Genomic DNA, 15,412 nt, shown 5'->3' on the forward strand with positions numbered 1-15,412 from the left:
AATATCGTTTTTACATAATTTAATGGTATAAGTATATTTTCAAAGTTTGAATTTATTTATCAACAGGCTTAGTAAAAAACATCACAATCAATAATTAAAATAATTTTTTAGCTGATGCATATTGCTATCATATAATTCTAGTTTAAATGATTGGGACACCCTATCATTGGGCTTTGCTCTCCAAAGTAATAAAAGTTACACAACACTCCGCTAGTCATATTAACGAAAATATATGAAAACCTTAGATGAAAACTGAAATATTAGTTACTTCTGACCACTTTTATCATTGATATTGATCTGCACAACGTCATAGTGAGATTTTCATTTCCAAATATTTTAAAAATAAAAAGCGCGCGCGTTTTAATTTCATGGGTAATCAATGGGTCACCACCTGGTAACACTCGGCGACCATATGATTTTTGCCGAGTATTTTATTTCCAAATGTCGTTACCTAAACACGAGTACGTCAAATTCCTGCAGGCCGCAAACGAAAAGTAGCCAAATAACCCGGAGCAACGTAATATTTGAATGGTGTGATCTGCTGACCAAGTAGATTCGACTCGAGGGAAACCAAGTTCCGGTGAGGGAAGTAGAATACAAAGTCCTTGCAAGATGATGCGAAATTTCGGGATGTTATCAATAAGAAGGAGCAGCTGGCTGGCCAACTGGTGCTCCAAGGAACGGGCGTGGGCCTTCGCCATGAGGCTAAATGCACCCGGGCCGGCAGCGTGCCACCCAAAGTTGTTAAATAGCCATGTAGCCGATAACCTCCAGCAAAGTCGAATGGTCCACGAAAGCGCCAAAGCGGAAAGGGAGCCCGGCAACACCAAAGAGAACGCGAGGAAGCCGGAGGACCTGGATCGAGCCTACGAAGTCCTGCGAACCACGCTGCCCAAGTTGTTCGTGGAGCCCCTGGACTATTCCATTTACAGTCCGGGACTCATCTTCCAGAACAACATCACGGGCAAGCACACGGTGGGCCTGTATCACTACGTCAAACAGATTGCCATCCTGCGGACGGTGGGTCACCTGAAGTACGCCTACGTAAAGTTCGAGGTCCTCAAGATCACAAAGCACCAGGATGACTACACGGTGAGGATTAGGTGGCGAGTGCGGGGCATTTCCGGGCTGAAGGTCATGTTCCAGTTTTGGAAATACAAAATCTGGCAGCTGAAGGAAGTGCTGAAGGATCAGGAGGCCTGGTACGATGGTTACTCCGTCTGCTACCTGGGCGACGATGGGCTGATTGCCAAACACATTGTGGACAAGGTGATGCCGGACGAGAGTCGGGAGGCTGTTGAGAACCCCTCGGCGACGGCACTGCCTCCCGGATCCTTGGCGGCGACCACTTCACAGAAGATCAACTGCCATTGAAGGCGTAGCTAGCTTTAAATGTTACTTATTTATTGTATTACTAAACGTAATAAACGGAAACTGTGAAAATGTTTAGTAACTGCATTGAAGCTTTGTAACACATTCGATTTCGAACCGTCACTGCTTGAACGCATACACCGATCCCTTTTTGATATACTTGTATGGACGCGAGCGGCTCCGTTTGGCAAAGGCACTTATGTAAGGCTTTTCCTTGTTGTACTCGACGGTGCTTTGCATGGAGCCCTCGGTTTCGAGGAATATGTCAAAGCTGTAGATGGTCCGGAAAAGCTGGGCATACAGAATGCGCTCGTTGGCCTCCAACTGCTTCGGTTGCAGCGAGTTGGTCCAGAACTCCATCATCTAAAGAAAGAATATGAATAACTGGTTGCAAGAAAAGGGTGAATTAATGCTCACCTTGATTGCCGAATTGTTTTGGGAGGTATGACAGCCGTTCCAGTGCACATTTAGAATCCACAGAGGCATCTCCAGTGGATAGTTACTTGGTATTCTGATAAAACACTCCATTTTCGCAGATCCCCTGACGATAACAGCGCGGTAAGTGTTGTATGTAATGCCCTTGTCGTCTGACGAAATATTCAATATGTCTGAAATTTGCGAATGAAATTCTTCGTGTGTTATGGCAGTCCATTGGACAAGGCTGCAAGACAGTCCAGCTGGATAGATGTTCTCCTTGAGGGTATACAAATCAATGTCCTTGTACGTCAGACCACGAATCTGCTGGCTCAAACGCATCCAGGAGTTCCAGCGCCTGGCAATGCGATCGATAATCTCCCGGGTGTTCTTGTTCAAGTTTAGTTCGTGATTGTACAGCATAGAAGTGTTGACAGTTGGAATCGAACACATGGTTTGCAGCCAACAGAAAGGTTTTCCAAAGTCTTTGGCCTTCAAATAACGCACACATTCTTCAGAGGTTAAATCCGAGTTTCGCAGCTGAAAAGTATCATTTTAGTTTGTTGTGGAAATGTAAGACCTACGATCGTCTTACCTCGTATTGAATTCCAGGAATGGGTATTTCATTGCCCAAATCATTGGCGTACAAATGACGCAGAAGGTGGTGCACAAAGTTTGTATCACTGTAAAAAGATGACTAGTTATTTATGTTATTTTTCTCTTGGCTTATTTAATAGCTTACCCCTGGCCGTTTGCATTGCTGGCGTAGTTTAGCTGGCCCCAGACAGTGGCACATTTAATCAATTCGAAATAACGAATCTGCAAGATGAGCTGATTCGCTCCGGCGGCTCCAATCTATAGTTTTTGAGATTGTAATGTAATTCAAATAAAGTGAAGCATATATACTTACGGTCATGCGAATGTGTAGTGGATTCGGAGCGAGTGCGTCTTCCAAGCCGTTCTCCACTGCAGCTTCCTTGTCATTCTGTCCACGGTGCAAGGTTGCGTACTGCTTCTCCTTCAGCAGCTCCTGCATTTGGGCCTCGCTCTCGTAGCCCACCACCTCGGCGGTGAAGGGCTGAGTCTCGCTGGCCCGTTGCAGGGATTGCAGGATAATGAACAGAATGTACAGGGGCTTCGGCAGGTACTTGACCACGGCGCTCAGCTTCCACTCCACGTCGAGCGACAGCTGAAGGGCATCGTGCAGCGGCTTGGTGGCGCCCTGCAAGGTGCGCAGGGCTGGGGCAAAGGAGATGTACCGCTGGGCGTGGCTGAGATTGTCCTGGAGCAGTTCCTGCTTGGAGGTCAGCAGAGCGCTGTACTGCTTGTCCAGATCCTTGCGCAAACGCAGCTCGCAGTCGAGGCGATGAAGGTGCTGCTTGTGGCTGGACAACTCCCCCTTGTCGTTCTCCATTCCGGGCAACTTGCTGGCGTACTCGGTCTCCGAGAGAAGCTCCAGATTGGTGTCCCTGCTCTTGAACTTCTGGCAGCGAACGATCTCCTTCTTCAGGTGGCTCACTTCGTAGAGCAGATTCTGCAGCTGCAGCCGGCTGAGGTCCACCTTGCACTTCTCCAGGTGCAGCTTATCCCGGCCAGCCTTGATCTTGTGCTTCACCTCGCGGTTGGCGTGCTTCAGAGCCACAAACATCAGGGTGGCTGCAGTGCGTCCCTCATCGGAGGATTGCCCCTGTAAAGTGCGAAATAAGCGGTGTTTCGGACTACTAAAATCACACTTACCTTGCTCTTCGCCTCCATTATCCCCTCGATGGCCTTTTGCAGCTGCTCGAACTGCGTATTTAATATTGTTTCCATTTTATTCAGCAAATTGTTTACGAGAAGCCGATTGTGTTTTTTCTTTATTACATTTGCGGCGTTGCCAGACTGCTCACACCGGTTTTTTCTCTGCGGTATTTTTCAAAGTGATTTCGGTATTTTTTCCATAAGCTTCAGCTGCGGTCATACTTGCAGCCTGCGGCATTTGTAAATATAGTTAAAAACCCAAATAACTATTTAAATATTTGTTCTAGACAATAATAAGTCACTTAATTTAATTAACACAATGCTGCGAATGCTCCAGAAGAGAACCAGCCTCATAAAGCTATTGGTACCCGGCCCCCGGCTTCATCAAACTATTGCGCAAACGGCGATAAAGGTGCATAATCACAGTGATTACATGTATTATTAATAAAATTATGTATATCTTTTAGGAAATCCCAGTGATTAAACCCATAAGTATTCCAAAGAGCGACAAAATCGTGGGAAGATGGTTCCTCGGAGTCAGCGGCATGGTCTTTGTGGCCGTTGGTCTGGGTAACTATTATTTTCCTTATCAATTTAGCGGATCCTAACTGAGGATCATCATTTTCAGGCGGCGTAACCAGATTGACAGAGTCCGGACTTTCTATGGTCACCTGGAAGCTGACGGGTGAACGGCTGCCCAGAACGCAGGAGGAATGGGTAAAGGAGTTCACACTGTACCAGCAGTATCCGGAGTACAAGTTGTGGGTACTTCTTTAAATCAGCACAAATCCAATAAGTAAACCCTTATCTCCTCCCTCAGAAAGAATGTTAACATGACAGTGGAGGAGTTCAAGTTCATATTCATGATGGAGTACATGCACCGAATGTGGGGACGTGCCATTGGCGGCTTCTTCCTACTGCCCGCCGCTTACTTCTGGAGGAAGGGATACTTCAGTGCCAAGACCAAGAAGAGCGTCCTGCTGCTGGGCACCCTGATCGGTCTGCAGGGTCTGATGGGCTGGTACATGGTCAAGTCGGGACTGGAGGACCGCTTCCAGGATCCCAACGATGTGCCGCGGGTATCCCAGTACAGATTGGCCTCGCACCTGGCAGCTGCCTTCATCCTGTACTCACTCTCCCTGTCGCGAGCCCTGTCCCTGCTGATTCCCACGAATACGTTCGTGATTCAAGCCAAGAAAGCATTTAATATCAAGGGCCTAACGCACCTCACTAAGGCCATGGTCCTGCTGACTGCCGTTTCGGGGGCTTTTGTGGCCGGACTAGACGCCGGGTTGGTGTACAACTCCTTCCCCAAGATGGGCGACAGTTGGATCCCCGACGACATGTGGAAGTTTGAGCCGATTCAGAAGAACATAACCGAGAATCCCACGACAGTGCAGTTCAATCACCGAATCCTGGGCATCAGCACAGTGACCCTAACCACAGCTCTGTGGCTGGTGACCAGGAGGATGAAGCTGCCGAAGCGGGCCAACTGGGCCATCAACGCCGTGGTGGCCATGGCCTGGACACAGGCCACTCTGGGCGTGACCACCTTGCTTAACTACGTGCCCGTTCCTCTGGCGACTGCCCATCAATCCGGGTCGCTGATACTCCTTAGTTTTGCATTGTGGCTATCCCACGAGGTTCGACTGCTGAAGTATCTGCCAAAGTAAAGGGGCAAATAAATAATCGTTTGTTGAAACTAATTGCTTTTTTATTTAAAATTTAAATAAATGCCTGGCCTTGGTAATAACGTAACGATGAGTGGTGCAAATGTAATAGCAACAACCTTTTATTCATTCCTATTCAATATTCATTTTCACACTGTTTTTATCCTCCTGCAACTCCTTGTACTCAACATTCTTTGCGTTCAAGCAGGCGCCCACGCCCTTGACGTTTTCCGAGGACTTGTTGGCCTGGTTGGAGTGGGAAACGTGATTGTACACAGCCAGTGCCTGGGCCACGAAGCCATTGACATCTCCAGGATTCGATGGCAAGATCATGGTGTTATTCGTCTTGGCCAGCTTCTTAAAGGCTCCAATGTATTGCTCGGCCAGCGTAAGGGAAGCAGCATTTTGTCCATCCTGAAAAATAGAAAATAGCCATTCAAGTCAAGTGATAAATACATGTCTTAAGCTAATAATAAATATAATTCTTCAGAAAATTAAGGGGTACACGTCGCAATTTTGCTCTCAACGTATGGATTGATACAGGCTGAGCACAGAGTTCGGCTCCTTGGGCGTTTGTTGCTTGGTAAACACCGTCCAGAAGCGGAGCGTCTCGTCTGCGCCGCCAGTTACAACGGACTCATTGTCCGGGCTTACGGACAGGTGGAGGACTCGTTGCGTGTGCCCCGTCAGCCTGGTGACTTGCTTCAGCGAGGGATAGCGCCACACAATAACCTGTGGCTGCGCCAGTCCGTGTGTAGTGACTATTTCCGCCGAATCCCTTCCCCAGGCCAAGTTGCTGACCTGGGCGCCGGTGTCGATGCACTGCACCTGTTTGCCAGTGAGCACGTTCCAGAAGCGCAAGCATCGATCGGCAGAGCCACCGCCACTGGCCAGGAGACCGGATTTATGTGGCGACCAGCCCAGAGCCTTTACCACCGCCTTATGCTCGTCGAATGCGTAAATGGGCTCTGGCCAATCGTCCGTCCAAACCAGCAGGCGGTTGTCGCAGCCTCCACTGGCCAAGTAGCGATTGCTGGGCGACCACTGGAGGCCACACACCTCGAGCCGGTGTCCGCGCAAGCAACGGGTTATGTGCGTCGGCGGACTGCGGACATCCCGCTGCAAAATGGTACGATCGCGGGAGCCACTGGCCAATCTGTAGCCGCGCCAAGCCAGCGCAGTTACCCGCGACGAGTGCCCGTCCAATCGGTTGATCTCCTTCTGCCGCTCGGCATCCCAGATGCTCACGTAGCCGGACTGCGTTCCAATGGCAACCTGGCGGCCGTCACCGTGCCAGCTAACCGCTGTGACTAGGTTGTCCTCCTGATTGAAGTCGCACAGTCGCGTCACCTGTCCACTGACGGCACTCCACAGGTAAACCGAGCAGCCCAGGCCCACGGCCAAAGTGTTCTGCGACGACCAGTCGATGAGGTTCAAGTAGAAGTCATCTTGCAGCTCCGGTGCATCGAGTATCTTGTACGGCCGCCGCGGCAATCGGCGCACGGGTCGCTTCGATATGCTGAGCAGCCGCTGACTGGACTCACTTATGTTTGCGAATGGAGTACGCAGCGGTGGCGAAGCATCGCCATTGGCAAATCCATAGATTCGGTTGTTTTCCGGCACCTTGAAGTCACCCGTCTGGGCGTGGAGCTCCGCGCCCTGCTTGCAGTTTTCCAGGCAGGATATCTGCTCATCCAGGTACTCGTTGCGCAGCAGACAGGCGTACGCAGAGTTCTCGCACATTTCACTGGAGTCCCCGGGAGCGATGGCAAAGTTCCGAGCCCACTGATTACCAGCTCGTGTCGGAATGCAGCGCAGATCCAACTGCTCCTTCCTTCCGCCCGTCAATCCCCGAAGCAAACGTTGTTCGTACTCCGGTTGAAACATCTCGGAGTTTGAATATTTGTTTTGTTGTGATGGGAGTGTAGTTTCAAAGGATTTAAGAGGAAATGCCTAGCAGCCTGCCTGAATATGAAGAGGATTCCCAGGAATTACTCACCAAATGAGACAGGGACTTGGCGATGGCCAGCAGACTCCTAGCTCTGGCATCCGCCACGGCTATAATGGCAGCCGCCTCGCCACTCGCCTTGTTGATGTGCTCCTGGCGCTCGGCCTCTGTGGAAGAGAAGGAATCTTGAGTAAGGGATACATTTTGAAAGGTTTAATCCCGCTAACCGGAGGCTAGGATCCTGGACTTCCGCTTTCCCTCGGCTATGTTGATTTCCGCCTCGCGAACACCCTCAGATTCCAAGATAGCCGCTCGTTTCCGCCTCTCGGCCTCCACTTGCATCTGCATCGCCTCGTGGACCCTGGTGGGCAGCTGAAACAGGGATTACTTGAAGGGATCTCCACTAGAGAGTCATCAACTCACTCGAATATCACGGATCTCGTAACGCAGACAGGCAATGCCCCACGCCTCGCTGGCCTTGTTAATCGAGTCCACGATGCTGACGTTGAGGGACTCCCTTTCGCGGAACACCTTGTCCATGGACATCTTGCCCAGCTCGGATCTCATCGTCGTCTGGGCCAGTTGTGTTATGGCGAACTCTGGATCCTCCACGCCGTACGAAGCTTAATGGTGATATAACCAATATATAATATGCAGATATGTATGGATTGGGGGAGCTACCTTTATAGGGATCGATGATACGCAAATAGAGCACTCCGTCGATGCTCAAGGTCACGTTGTCGGAGGTAATAGCACTCTGTTTCGGCACATCTATGGCGATTTCCTTCAGGCTCTGCACATATTTGATTTTGTCCGCCACCGGAACGAGGATGTTGAGTCCGGGATCCAGAATCCTATGAAACCGGCCCATGCGCTCGACTACCCAGGCCTTGGAAATGTAGGAGTTAGCCTATGGACTCGGGTGATCATTTAATAAAACCTACCTCTTGCTGTGGCACAAACATTACACACATGTTTATCGGTGTTGAGGCCTTTCCCCTCCGAGATTGTGACGGAATCCATGAGCCGGCGAGCAAGAAATCTTGCTGCAAGTAGGAGTATGTACGTGGCGTTATGAGATCATATGAGCTGGAAGCAAAAGATCGGCACAAACCTGGACCAAACTGGGAACAAAGCGTTTGTTCAAGAGAAATCTGGACATTTCGCAATATATGTGCCGCAAAATACTATGATGAAAACATTATGATAGTCCGGAAACAGGGTGCTTCAGCATGCGATAGCATGGAAATCGATTATTTTTTCGTTGGGGGTATCTCAACGGGTGAATTTAGGTATACTTTTTGAATCGAAAATAAATTGATTTCAAATATTTCTTTGTTTTGAAAGAATTTATGCCGTGGAAAGTGACAGTAAGAAAAGAGCAACCATATTATAATTTCTTATTCCATTTATAGTTTTAATTATTCATTTAGTTTGGGATATTCTCGTGATAGCACTAACATTTTGATATGAAATGGGTATCAATTTGACCTTATGTCATATAAATAATAAAACCGTCGCCATTTTTATTATTGAGTGTTCAAAGCTAAAGTATAAAAATTATAATAGATAGAAACCCATCTCATATGTTTAAAACGAATTTAATTTTTAGTTAATCGCGTTTTTAAAACCGAAAGTTTCATAAATGTAAACTTGCCTTGACTTTTTTTGCCTTTTTTTCGATACTAAAACTATGCTGTTACAACATTTCTCTAATTTTTCATTCCATTCCAAGACACTTTCTAGACAAATTAAATTCGTGGTTAACTCAATTAACCCGTCAAATGACGAAAGCAAAGGACGCAGAAAGGCCGCCAAGCTTTTGTATAAATGAAAATTAAATCTAATAATTCGAGCATATGTTTGAGTGCGCGTATGTTTGCTGAAATCTTGACACCACTTTGGTCTGTTTGTAGGAGTATTTACCATTAGTTGCTAGAAATATGGTGCAAGTGACGCATTAAGAGCATAAAGGAAACCGCACTAACCGAGCCAAACCAACAATAACAACCACTAAGCCGTTAATAACGGGTGCGTTCCTGTGGGTCTTTTAGCTGTCGTTAGTTATCTGCATCATAAATTTACCATCACCCTGTTTAAGTCAGAGGATGTTTGGCCCGAATCGGGTATAAAACGGACCGCGCCAGAATAAAGCGCACAGTCTTCTTCAAAACCCTGTCGAGTATTGTTTCCAAGTGCATCGGTCCAAAGGTCAACGATTGGAAATATGAATCTTTATATTGTCCTAGTGGTTGTATCGGTGTTCCTAAACTTTATTCAAACAGCGCCGAGTGTGGTAAGAATATACTAATATGAGTATTCGAAGTGTTTTCGAAAATATTTGAAAATCGCAAGCGGACTAAGCCAAAATGCTACAACGTAATATTCTTATTGTAGGACATTTCTAACGATGAATTGATGGATGGAAAATATCTATGTGAAGGTATAAAACATGATTGCTTATGGGTTGCACAATGTAAATCAATATCCGAAGTTTATTAAAGTTAAAAACTATAAACTTGTATTTTTAATAGTTTAGTTTGTACATAAGCAATTAAATTCCTAATTTCCTTTTATTTTTTGGACCAGATATTTCAGCTTTAAAACAATTTTGTAACGGAAACCTCGAAAGTTTACGACAAACAGGATTTTCAAACGACGACCTATCAACCTCATCGCCACTATTTAACGAGTTATACAAGCTCTTCCTAAGAAATTTTAACCTTTTTCTCTCTAAAAACAAAAATCTTGAAGCCTTTCAAGAGAGGTTATCGCGAACAGTTTCAAAACGGGGCTTAGACAGTATCGGCGGCGGACACTTGATAAAGAGATCTGAAAGTAGACGGCTACTAAGCGACTAAGAACTCGTATAAAATATTTACTTTACCACACCATTGACTTTGACCATATCAAGACCCGAAATGAAACTGAAATGTAAATAAACAGCTTGGGCTTTATGTTATATGTGCATATAAAATGATGTAGCTACTAATTGTTAATAAATTATTGCATTTGTAAAATAGTTTTATTTTTACCCCTGTATTTAGAAAGCCCTATTCTGAAGACGCCACCGGAGTGAGACTTGTAAATAGTTTATAGTCATCAAAATCAAATTTAACTGACGACTTAACTTACCATTTATTAATCCATCCTTTCTCCTTAAAAAGCTGGCTCAAAGAAGTACGATGGACCTTTTATAGTTAGGTGAGTGGTAACAGATACACTATATCAAATATAACAGATGCACGTGAATTTCCATCGTGTCTCACATACTTATCAAAAATTAAAGATTAAATAGCTGCTATCAGGTCTTATCCGAATGTTATCGGAAAAGGTACTGTATATAACAGTATGTAAATATGCAGATAACAGATCCATATAATATATGTGACACCCTCTATCCATCCTAAAAGTTAAAGTGCCTATTTACCCACAAGAGACAGTGTTACTCATTAAAGTTAATCCTTAAACACGTTTATCTGTATCCCACAGACTTATTTCCGCTGCCAATGGACAAACGGTCGTGTGCTACGAGTGCAGTCAATCGGATTTTAAGGCGAAGTACACCGTTAAGCCCTGTGGAGATCGAAAGATCGGGACTGGGCATCACAGAGACATGCTGCCCTACCTGGTGAGGATGGACCCGATGTACAAGGACACCTGGAGCAGTAAGCTCAAAAGGAACTTCGATGAGATCGACAAGGCTTCCGCCAGCTTCAGTATTCTCAACCAACTCGTTTAGTGATACTCCCTCCAACCATTGTAAATGCTCACGGATATGGATACCGATAACGATCGAATATACTCTTAAAATGCTTCATGTCAAGGGATTATAGAAAATAAACAATGTGCATTGCATCCTCATAGATATTATGATTAAAACAAGCGTTTTTGTTATTAACATGTTTATTTATTATTCTTTAATGTTGAGTTTTGTGAAAGGTCATACCAGATCTAAATGCAGCGAATTTTTTTTTTTAATCAAGGGACTATTTAAATACAAATTACATTTGATAATTATATTTAAAACAGTAAGTCATTAATATTTTTATTTACTTGCATTACGGCGATGGGGATAACCTATAACAATTCATATTGACGAAGGTGCATCCTTTGAATTATGTCTCTGCAATCATTAAACACACGTTTAATGTTTTCTGTGTCAACGGCGCATGTGAAATGTGGATAGCAGTAGTGTTTACCGTCTCCGCTAGCGGTAGAAATACGCTATATATAAAAAATAAATAATCTCTATAAGCAATCAGATTTAAGGATCTCGGATTAAAACGCACCAGAAACTCGTCTCGTATGAAATATTTTGCTCGTATTACTTCTGGGTCGTCATTGGATTCCATTATTGCGTCACCTGTGTCGACAGCACATTTGAAATTAGACAAAAACATATTATCCATTAAATTTCTTAAGTTAATTTAGGGATGAGTTTCAATTTTGAACGTAATTTTTTAGTCAAGGTAAAATATTTGTCACATTTTTTAATTTGTTGTCTTTGTGAGTTCGATAACAATTGATTTAGTTGTCCAATTTATCCGGGTTTCGATTGTAGACACGATGTTTCCTTCCCTGTTTTAAAGTCTTGCCGAAATTGATCAAAAGATAGCCTTCGCCTTGAATTTAATGGTGGTTGCAAGATGAATTCAACTATTTTACTTACTTGGCGTTTGGTATTTGTTAAACTCGGAGAAATATTCCGACAATTTACTTTTTCCAGCCTTAATTTTCTCTGCTAACAAATCTTGCTTATTTAAAAATAGTATAATAGAAATCGTGCGAAGCCATCTATAAGAAAGTGGGTGAGTTTCCATTTTAAGATTGTTTTAGCATTTACGTGTCACCTGTTGTTCCAAATACTCTTGAACAAATCCAAAGATTCTCGAAGTCGATTTTGGGTGGGATCTTCACGCAAAACCATGTTATAACTTGAGCACGCAGTTACGAATATAATAGCAGTTACATCATTGAAACATTGAATCCATTTCCTACGCTCGTCTCGCTGTCCTCCGACATCAAACATGCTGCACACGTACATTTGCAAAGGTTAACTAGGAATTCGTCTGTAAATCACTTGCTGAACTTACTGAAAATTTACTTTGTCCACTTGAAATCTTGTTTCGAAAATTCCAGAAGTCAAAACACGGCACCGAAGAATATCCTGCTCATTAGGGGTATAGTTTGGATTCTTGATTGTGCTCACTCGGTCCAGGAAGCTTTAATGTGAAATGTGAAGTGTAAGTATGAGTGAAGGTTTTGTGTTAGGTCTGAATAGCTTAAACAAGCCTAATTTAATATTGTAAGTACCTATATAATTGGAATTTTGTTAGCTTTAAGAAAAGGTCATGTACTGGAGATATTGTGAATTAGCTTAGTTTTAAAGTCATAAATATCATATAATAATGATAGTCACACTTCTACAAAGCATTTACATTTCTGGATTTATTTCATCTAGCGGTTTGACTTTTTTATAAATATAAGTTGCATACTTCCAATCCAACGAATATTCTTAACCATCGGTAATTGGTTCACTTCCAAGAAAAACACACAGTTAAGCTATCGGAATAATTGGCATGCACTTTCGGGATTAATAAATAAATTATGTTTCATTCGCACATTGCTACAAAAACAATTTGTTCGGCCACATCGATTGTTACTATGTAAAATAGAGGCAATACTTACTATTTCGCACAATCGATTAATTGATACTCATTCGACCTCTCATAGGTTTGAAGAACGCCCTTGTCTTTCCATAGTTCTTCTGTATGTTCATAAAATTCAGGAGGATAGTTAAAGTCCGGACCTATAAAGAGAATATGTAGTTAGATATAGTTATATAGTTGCTGGATAAATGGCCTTACTAGATGCATAATCCTGAATGTATTCCACTCTGGGTTCATTTTCTTTCTTTTCTAAAGCTACAGGTGGATTAAGTGTGCTCATGGCTCCTGTAATAGTCTGCAAGAAATATGAAGTTAAAATTAGGTTTTTTACCCACCAAGAATTTAAAACTTACCAAGATAGCGTCTCGAATATTCTTTTTAATATCATCAATTTTCTGTTTCTTCTCCGAGTCAGAAAATCCGTCGACATGCAATATTCGCATTTGCTTGACTATAGTTGATTTGCCGGACTCGCCCGCCCCCAGGAGGAGCAGCCTGTGTGTGGCCCTGTAGAGCTGTTTGTCCTTCTGCAACTGTCTAGATATTGCATCGCTCCGGCGCTTCTGGCTTTTCGAGTCCTCCGAGTTCACATCCGACTGCTTGGAGGTGGGTGACCCAAAGCAACCCATCGCAGCCCACGGGGTCCACCAACACGTCGCTCGGTTTTCCTGGTTCGCGTCGGGTGACTCGGCACCCCTTGTGCTTTCTCCGTTCTGCTCCAGTATAGCTAAGAGTGGGTTCCTCGGATCAATACACAAATGTCCTTATGCGCACTTCGGGTCGCCGATCTCAGTGACACCACCGTTGGCTCAGCGCTTCAGAAGATCTCTGTAGCAGGCTGGAATTAAATAGGGTTTATAATGCTTTTTCTTTGGATAATGCTTTTTACATCCATTTATATTCTTTCTATTATTTAAAACTAATTCGACTTTAAAAAAGTTATATGTATAACAATTTTTTGGGCACCAAGAGAAAGTAAGACACTTTATAGAGGGAATATAAATAAATTAAATTATTCAGAAACCATGTCATTCTGCACTTGTAATAAATCAACACGTTTTGTTTACATTAAATCGTAAATATCATCTGCAGGCGGCAGATGTGTATTCGTATTCCAAGGGATTTGTGAGCCTACATCAGAGTACCCCTATATCACCCATGTACACAGTGTATCGCCCATAATAGGCGCCTAAGCCAAGGCGACATTTGTGACATTGCCGCCCACGAAAGTCCCGTGAGTCACTAATATTTCGAGTCCGAAAACAACGCTGGCTTCTATTATCGAACACCGAAATCAAAATAAAAATCAAAAATTACTCCACGCAAAAACGGCCGTACATTCGACATTCTCGTCGGGCGATTGGAATTCATCACATTCATATTCACATCCACATCCACATCTACATATATCGGCGTAGTGTAACAGGTGAAGAAGAGGGCGGGTGGAATTTTCGCGCATACTGAGGTGCAGGTACGCATGTATATAGAGATACCAACATAATTCCATCTGCAGTTAAAACTCGGATGGGAAAAAAATCTACATATATTCGGTAGCGAAAAATTGATTAACTTTTGCTCAAATATGAATTATATGCGCGGAAAATGTATAGGCACGCGTAAAAGTATTTAATCTATTAATTATTGCCGACCGACGGGAGACTCTCTCTCTCGAAGGAAGATATATATACTATATAGCCTATAGCCAGGGAAAACCTAACGGACATATAGCCGTAGATAGGAGATATGCAGATTTAAATGTAAATATATGTACATAAATTCATCGGAATCGGAATCGGGATCTAAGCGGGCACGGGCACATATATATATCTCACAGATATGAGTACACACCGTTGTGTATCTACTCGTATATACGTGCGTATGTATTTAGATATATACACAAGTTCTCGGTTCGCATGTGTGAATGGATGTACATAAATAAATGTATGTACATATATCAATACGTATGTGCTCCGTGCCTCCGAATCCGAATATTTGCCATTTCTTTGACACTTTGGGTTAGGAAAACTATATTATACTTATACCGTCGCGAGTCGAATGGATGGAATAGTATTTTGAATATTCATGCGCGAACGATTTTTCACTGATTTCAGGTTTAAGGACGCAGGACGTAGGACGACAGGAAGTCGGACTCGAATCGAATGGATAATGGACTTGGGATCCGAGTCAAATCACATCCATGTCCGATTCCAATTACGTATTTGAACACGACTTATTCCCTATGTTTGACAATGGTTATTGTTTACCGTGAAATTACCGAACATTTTTATTCATGGGAGCAACTTCTAAAACTATAGGTGCACGATTCTGTGGGGAGCGACGACTTTCGGGTGCTGAAAAACGGATATTTCTATTGCACTTGACTCGCCAGACACTGTTTTCCAGTTCCCCAATATTCTTTAACTCTGCGTGCCCGCAATTCTTCAATTTGTTCCTTAAAAATTACTTTTAATACCAGTACTAACTCACTTTTTATATATTTTTTATTTTATGTATCAATGTATAGGGATGCAACAAAGTAGATACTTTTATCGATACTTTTTTCCGACTATCGGATAGTGAGGGCGCAGATGTAGATA

General features: G+C 43.7%; 7 protein-coding genes across 11 annotated transcripts; 3 read left to right on the forward strand and 4 right to left on the reverse strand.

Annotated features, from left to right (window-relative positions):
- Positions 1–240: 240 nt before the first annotated feature.
- LOC108068484 (uncharacterized protein C6orf136 homolog) lies at positions 241–1,458 on the forward strand. Its single transcript, XM_017158103.3, has one exon. It carries the CDS (start codon positions 613–615, stop codon positions 1,372–1,374), a length of 762 nt encoding a protein of 253 aa, XP_017013592.2. The 5' UTR covers positions 241–612; the 3' UTR covers positions 1,375–1,458.
- thoc5 (THO complex 5) lies at positions 1,384–3,678 on the reverse strand. Its single transcript, XM_017158102.3, has 6 exons — positions 3,523–3,678; positions 2,696–3,472; positions 2,528–2,640; positions 2,381–2,468; positions 1,789–2,325; positions 1,384–1,734 (listed from the first exon to the last, which is right to left on the reverse strand). The coding sequence occupies exons 1-6, from the start codon at positions 3,595–3,597 to the stop codon at positions 1,492–1,494; spliced, it is 1,833 nt and encodes a 610-aa protein (XP_017013591.2). The 5' UTR covers positions 3,598–3,678; the 3' UTR covers positions 1,384–1,491.
- LOC108068448 (heme A synthase COX15) lies at positions 2,757–5,231 on the forward strand. 2 transcript variants are annotated; one of them, XM_070213906.1, is made up of 5 exons: positions 2,757–2,786; positions 3,813–3,937; positions 3,993–4,095; positions 4,154–4,286; positions 4,346–5,231. In XM_070213906.1, the coding sequence occupies exons 2-5, from the start codon at positions 3,845–3,847 to the stop codon at positions 5,196–5,198; spliced, it is 1,182 nt and encodes a 393-aa protein (XP_070070007.1). In that variant the 5' UTR covers positions 2,757–2,786; positions 3,813–3,844; the 3' UTR covers positions 5,199–5,231. The 2 variants fall into 2 exon arrangements, with proteins under 2 accessions (XP_070070007.1, XP_017013525.2); XM_017158036.3 differs by lacking the exon at positions 2,757–2,786 and having other exon boundaries at positions 3,720–3,937.
- Positions 5,232–5,301: 70 nt separating this feature from the next.
- Stoml2 (stomatin like 2) lies at positions 5,302–8,493 on the reverse strand. The gene is made up of 7 exons (XM_017158042.3): positions 8,258–8,493; positions 8,088–8,189; positions 7,825–8,032; positions 7,567–7,766; positions 7,371–7,515; positions 7,195–7,310; positions 5,302–5,609 (listed from the first exon to the last, which is right to left on the reverse strand). The coding sequence occupies exons 1-7, from the start codon at positions 8,303–8,305 to the stop codon at positions 5,328–5,330; spliced, it is 1,101 nt and encodes a 366-aa protein (XP_017013531.1). The 5' UTR covers positions 8,306–8,493; the 3' UTR covers positions 5,302–5,327.
- fzr2 (fizzy-related 2) lies at positions 5,657–7,141 on the reverse strand. The gene has a single exon (XM_017158035.3). It carries the CDS (start codon positions 7,080–7,082, stop codon positions 5,718–5,720), a length of 1,365 nt encoding a protein of 454 aa, XP_017013524.2. The 5' UTR covers positions 7,083–7,141; the 3' UTR covers positions 5,657–5,717.
- An 813-nt stretch (positions 8,494–9,306) lies between the features above and the next one.
- Positions 9,307–11,371, forward strand: Orcokinin (orcokinin). 2 transcript variants are annotated; one of them, XM_017158045.3, is made up of 4 exons: positions 9,307–9,439; positions 9,541–9,586; positions 10,311–10,347; positions 10,636–11,371. In XM_017158045.3, the coding sequence occupies exons 1-4, from the start codon at positions 9,371–9,373 to the stop codon at positions 10,883–10,885; spliced, it is 402 nt and encodes a 133-aa protein (XP_017013534.2). In that variant the 5' UTR covers positions 9,307–9,370; the 3' UTR covers positions 10,886–11,371. The 2 variants fall into 2 exon arrangements, with proteins under 2 accessions (XP_017013534.2, XP_017013535.2); XM_017158046.3 differs by lacking the exons at positions 10,311–10,347; positions 10,636–11,371 and adding an exon at positions 9,733–10,163.
- Positions 11,103–15,376, reverse strand: Galphas (G protein alpha s subunit). Of its 3 annotated transcripts, none has more exons than XM_017158041.3 (9): positions 15,303–15,376; positions 13,169–13,653; positions 13,014–13,110; positions 12,835–12,955; positions 12,240–12,368; positions 11,997–12,176; positions 11,816–11,940; positions 11,436–11,509; positions 11,103–11,370 (listed from the first exon to the last, which is right to left on the reverse strand). In XM_017158041.3, exons 2-9 carry the CDS (start codon positions 13,442–13,444, stop codon positions 11,224–11,226), a joined length of 1,149 nt encoding a protein of 382 aa, XP_017013530.1. In that variant the 5' UTR covers positions 13,445–13,653; positions 15,303–15,376; the 3' UTR covers positions 11,103–11,223. The 3 variants fall into 3 exon arrangements, with proteins under 3 accessions (XP_017013530.1, XP_017013526.1, XP_017013528.1); XM_017158037.3 differs by having other exon boundaries at positions 11,436–11,518; XM_017158039.3 differs by lacking the exon at positions 15,303–15,376 and adding an exon at positions 15,091–15,265 and having other exon boundaries at positions 11,436–11,518.
- Between the last annotated feature and the right edge of the window lie 36 nt (positions 15,377–15,412).

This window comes from Drosophila takahashii, chromosome 2R (genome assembly GCF_030179915.1).
Source record: "Drosophila takahashii strain IR98-3 E-12201 chromosome 2R, DtakHiC1v2, whole genome shotgun sequence".
Taxonomy (NCBI): Eukaryota; Metazoa; Arthropoda; class Insecta; order Diptera; family Drosophilidae; genus Drosophila; species Drosophila takahashii.

Coding starts and splice junctions, on each gene's coding strand:
- LOC108068484 (XM_017158103.3), top strand. CDS start 613: ATGATGCGAAATTTCGGGATGTTATCAATAAGAAGGAGCAGCTGGCTG.
- fzr2 (XM_017158035.3), bottom strand. CDS start 7,082: ATGTTTCAACCGGAGTACGAACAACGTTTGCTTCGGGGATTGACGGGC.
- Orcokinin (XM_017158045.3), top strand. CDS start 9,371: ATGAATCTTTATATTGTCCTAGTGGTTGTATCGGTGTTCCTAAACTTT. Junction 9,587..10,310: donor TGGAAAATATCTATGTGAAG/GTATAAAACATG, acceptor CTCCTTAAAAAG/CTGGCTCAAAGAAGTACGAT. Junction 10,348..10,635: donor GATGGACCTTTTATAGTTAG/GTGAGTGGTAAC, acceptor TGTATCCCACAG/ACTTATTTCCGCTGCCAATG.
- LOC108068448 (XM_070213906.1), top strand. CDS start 3,845: ATGCTGCGAATGCTCCAGAAGAGAACCAGCCTCATAAAGCTATTGGTA. Junction 3,938..3,992: donor TTGCGCAAACGGCGATAAAG/GTGCATAATCAC, acceptor TATATCTTTTAG/GAAATCCCAGTGATTAAACC. Junction 4,287..4,345: donor CAGTATCCGGAGTACAAGTT/GTGGGTACTTCT, acceptor CTCCTCCCTCAG/AAAGAATGTTAACATGACAG.
- Galphas (XM_017158037.3), bottom strand. CDS start 13,444: ATGGGTTGCTTTGGGTCACCCACCTCCAAGCAGTCGGATGTGAACTCG. Junction 13,111..13,168: donor ATATTCGAGACGCTATCTTG/GTAAGTTTTAAA, acceptor TATTTCTTGCAG/ACTATTACAGGAGCCATGAG. Junction 12,177..12,239: donor GTGGACAAAGTAAATTTTCA/GTAAGTTCAGCA, acceptor GTACGTGTGCAG/CATGTTTGATGTCGGAGGAC.
- Stoml2 (XM_017158042.3), bottom strand. CDS start 8,305: ATGTCCAGATTTCTCTTGAACAAACGCTTTGTTCCCAGTTTGGTCCAG. Junction 7,516..7,566: donor ACGAGATCCGTGATATTCGA/GTGAGTTGATGA, acceptor TCCCTGTTTCAG/CTGCCCACCAGGGTCCACGA. Junction 7,311..7,370: donor GTCCAGGATCCTAGCCTCCG/GTTAGCGGGATT, acceptor TCTCTTCCACAG/AGGCCGAGCGCCAGGAGCAC.
- thoc5 (XM_017158102.3), bottom strand. CDS start 3,597: ATGGAAACAATATTAAATACGCAGTTCGAGCAGCTGCAAAAGGCCATC. Junction 3,473..3,522: donor TAATGGAGGCGAAGAGCAAG/GTAAGTGTGATT, acceptor CGCACTTTACAG/GGGCAATCCTCCGATGAGGG. Junction 2,641..2,695: donor CACTACACATTCGCATGACC/GTAAGTATATAT, acceptor CAAAAACTATAG/ATTGGAGCCGCCGGAGCGAA.